Source organism: Ostrinia nubilalis, chromosome 14 (genome assembly GCF_963855985.1).
Source record: "Ostrinia nubilalis chromosome 14, ilOstNubi1.1, whole genome shotgun sequence".
Classification (NCBI taxonomy): domain Eukaryota; kingdom Metazoa; phylum Arthropoda; class Insecta; order Lepidoptera; family Crambidae; genus Ostrinia; species Ostrinia nubilalis.
In genome coordinates, this window is record NC_087101.1 from 5,512,002 (window position 1) to 5,515,982 (window position 3,981).

Consider the following 3,981-nt stretch of genomic DNA (forward strand, 5'->3'; position numbering starts at 1 on the left):
ATCGAGCTATCACTTTAGCATTCCGCAATTGGGACTTATACGAATATCCTTTATTGCCAAAAACACGTAAACATACGTGGTCCATCAAAACATCATCTCAATTGGAAAAACCGCGATATGTTATTATAGCTCTACAAACAAATAGAAAACATAGGAGTGATTTGTCAATGGCCGAGTTTGATCATTGTCATGTGCGTGACATAAGAGTTTTTTTAAACTCATCATATTATCCATATGAAGGGCTAAATGTTAGTTTCTCAGAAGATAAGATTACTTTATTATACGAACAGTACGCAAGATTTCAACAGTCTTATCACGGACGTCGACCAGAGCCGTTGATGAGTTTGAAGGAATTCAGAGACGTAGCTCCTTTATTTGTGATTGACTGCTCACGTCAACACGAAACATTAAAAGGTTCCATTGATGTAAGAGTTGAAATAGAGTCAGATCAAGAAATTCCTGACCAAACGGCTGCTTACTGTTTACTATTAAACGATTGCATATTTGAGTATAAGCCTTTGAGTAATATTGTCAAAAAAATATCATGAACTGTAACACAATATTCTTGGATTTGCAAGGATTTAAAGATAAACATAATAAATTTATAATCAAAGAATTAGCTTTAGCTACTCAACAACATACAGAAATATTTTTAATAAAACCACCATATCCTTTTTTTGCGCTAACTGATGAAGAGAAGCGACATGTGAGGTGGATAGAAAAGAATAGAGGACATCGTTGGAGCGAAGGCATCATTGACTATAGAGAATTCCACAGAATTATAAAACCTCATTTGAAAAATAAGAAAATTATTGTAAAGGGCGAGGAAAAAATTAAGTGGGTCAAAGAATTGAGTGAGCATGAAAATGTACTAGACATTAGCAATCAAAATATTCCTAATTTAAAATGCCTTCATGAACTTTATTCTAAAGATAGTTTTAAAAATTGTTTAAGTCATAGAAATATTAAATGCTGCGCTTTAAAAAATGTTCTGTGTATTAAAAAATGGTGTGTAGACAATAATTTACATTTTGAATAAAAACATGGTGTAAAAAACTTTTGTTTTTTTATTTTATGTGTAATGTGTACCTATCAAAATTATTACTAACCTACCTATGGAATTAAAAGATTAGACATTATAAAGAAACACATTAATTATGAAATAAACATTTATTTTATTTTAACATAATATTACGCTATAATAACATACACTAATAATATTTCAATACATTAATAACTATTATTGTCACTTATTTTCTTACATATTTTTTTTATTACCGTTTCCGTATCGTCCATTATGTCGTCCAAATCGTCTTTTACAACATATTGTGCACTTAACACTACATTTTCTTCATCGCATTCAATGTTCGATGTATCGGGTAATTCTCCACTTATATCGATCACTTTTATCTTGATGAGACGAGTCCCCCTCTGATGCTCGTTGTTGATCACGTACGAAGCTCTGCGCAGCCGAGACTTCTTGCAGCGGTGGCTCCTGCGCCGGGGCTGCCGCTCCCGCGGCACGGGCACGGGCACGGCGGGGCTCGGCTGGTACAGCTCAGGGCAAACTGGCCTGAACGCACTAGCAGCTCCAAATGGGTCTTGTGCGTACTGGTTGAACACAATTTCGCAGTCGGACATTTTCTGTAACAATAAAATAACATAATTATAAAATACGTTACACACATTATTAGGAAATAGATATTTTTTTTAATAACCTTTTAATTTGAATCAAATTATACTTACAATTTTGTGATGCAATTGCACACCGCTTCAACCGAGCTCGAAAAGTAAATGAATGACAAAAAAATATAATAATCTGATCGGATTCTAATTTCTTGCAAACTTAACATTTTTCAAGTCCAGCTACTAGGGTTGTCAATCTTTTCCATAACACATTCAATAATAAACAGGTACTGAGAAAGTAACGAAAGATTTACTCGTTTTTATATTGGTTAGGATATAAACATTAATAGTTGTAACTACATTTATTTATTTATTTATATTTTAATATCACAAAGTTGGTACATAAGGCATACATCGGGCATTCTCTGCCAGGTAACCTTTGAACTGAACAGAAAAAAAAATGTATTCATAACGTCAAAGCGTTGTAAGTAATTATTAGAACCAACATTCTAAAATTTATATCTGACAACCCTATCGCGCTGCAAACATGCTGGAACTTGCACGGCAATATGACCCCGTTTGTTAACTATTGGCATGATTGCGATTTTTTTACAGGTATGTATTTGTAAAATATTATAATCTAAATGTTTCGTTAACTAGCAGTTCAGGGTTCGATTCCTAGGTTGAGTTTAGCAATATTTTAAAGTTACATTACATAAAAAGTATTAAATAAAACAACAAACGTATTTTAATCTAGTTATTTTATTTTATAGGTAATTTACAATTGTGTTAGCCTAGCCTTAAACTAAGCGCTTGCAATCTAATTAAAACATTTACATAATTAAAATATAAAATAAACTTAATCTAAATATTGTATTGCATGCTCAATCTATTCATATGAATCTAAGAAACTTATTGTAATTACCTAAAATAATCTGGATTTATGGCCCCAAGCCAATGTATCTATATTATTCCTTAATATGATACGTTTATCGTCATTAGATGACAAAACCACTTTATTAACAGATTGAGTAAATATTTGATGTTTGATAGATCTAAAAATTATATTTTTCTTGCGAATTATTTTTTTATCCAACAAAGCTTGATTGTAGTCTTTGAAAAACAACTGCTTTACCACGGGATGTTTAATGCCTTTTGCCTTCTTTATTTCTTTAGTTTTCGTTTTGATACAATATAATTTAGATCTCAGACCAACAAATTCCGTAATAAGTTGTCCGCCTAGTTCGTCTTTAAACAAGCCAGGAACCTTTTTGTTTTGACATATTATACCGTAAGAATTATTTTTTTCATAGTTGCTTGTATCAAAATAGGTTTGAAAATTATTTTTAAGGTCTTTATATACGTCAGTAGTCTTCACAGAGTAAAGGAAACTATCTGTGTCCGTATAACAAAGTTTCAAATTGCTGCCATAAAACGGTTTCATAACAGAATAATGAAATTGGTACATGTGGCTTTTTGAAATTTCTAACACCGTAAACCCTATATAAATAGGTTTGTTCAATATAACGGACTCTGGTTTCAATTGAACAGCAACAAAATTTTCAGAAAAAATAGTAGAACTATGATAATTTGGTCTCGCTATTAATTGTTCTGCAGTGAATTGTTTTTTTGTTTTATTTTTAATATCAACCCACTTATTGACTAACTTTACATCGAGTCTTTTTTCCGTATCTTCTAAAGTTTTACCGAAAATACTGTTATTTAGCAACTTAAAGAAATCCTGTTCGAAAGTAGATTTAGCTTTTTGTCGTAATTCTGTATTTAAATCAATGTATTGTTTTAAATAAGGGCTCTGTTTAAATTTTATTACTTTATGAATTTTTTTTAGCTTTAAACCATGAGTTAAACACGTTTTTAAATGTACATAATGGATAACGTAGTTGAATTTATCGTATAAGTTTGGTATTAGTTTCGGAGCTTTTGAACCGGGTGGACAAAATTTTTGAGGGCAAAAGGGTAATTCGTTATGTAAATCGTGTAAATTTTCTGGGTATTCTAAATCTACTTCCAAAATATAGCCTTCCTCAGAATCATCGGGTGTCTCAAGGATTTCACGACGATCAAATTCTGAACTATTTAATAGTCTAAATTCCGAATGTGGTAAATACGAACACATTGCATATCCGTACAAATTATTACAATCTATGTAAAATAAATAGTTATCCGGAGAAGTCGGTTCGTAATCTGATAAATATTTGTTATTTGCTTTTGCATATCTCGTAGAACAGAGACATACTCCTCCGCGAATACCTTTCTGAATTAATCGAATTATTTCCAAGTCCTCGATCAATTCAAGTTTAACGTTCGTTTTAAGAAGCATAGCGTCAAAACTCA

At 31.5% G+C, this 3,981-nt stretch overlaps 1 protein-coding gene across 1 annotated transcript; it reads right to left on the reverse strand.

Annotated features, from left to right (window-relative positions):
• Positions 1 to 1,210: 1,210 nt before the first annotated feature.
• On the reverse strand, positions 1,211 to 1,829 carry LOC135077821 (uncharacterized). Its single transcript, XM_063972360.1, has 2 exons — positions 1,747 to 1,829; positions 1,211 to 1,644 (listed from the first exon to the last, which is right to left on the reverse strand). The coding sequence occupies exon 2, from the start codon at positions 1,639 to 1,641 to the stop codon at positions 1,231 to 1,233; it is 411 nt and encodes a 136-aa protein (XP_063828430.1). The 5' UTR covers positions 1,642 to 1,644; positions 1,747 to 1,829; the 3' UTR covers positions 1,211 to 1,230.
• Between the last annotated feature and the right edge of the window lie 2,152 nt (positions 1,830 to 3,981).

Bases quoted from the DNA above. Each gene is read 5' to 3' on its own strand.
- LOC135077821 (XM_063972360.1), bottom strand. From the start codon at position 1,641: ATGTCCGACTGCGAAATTGTGTTCAACCAGTACGCACAAGACCCATTT.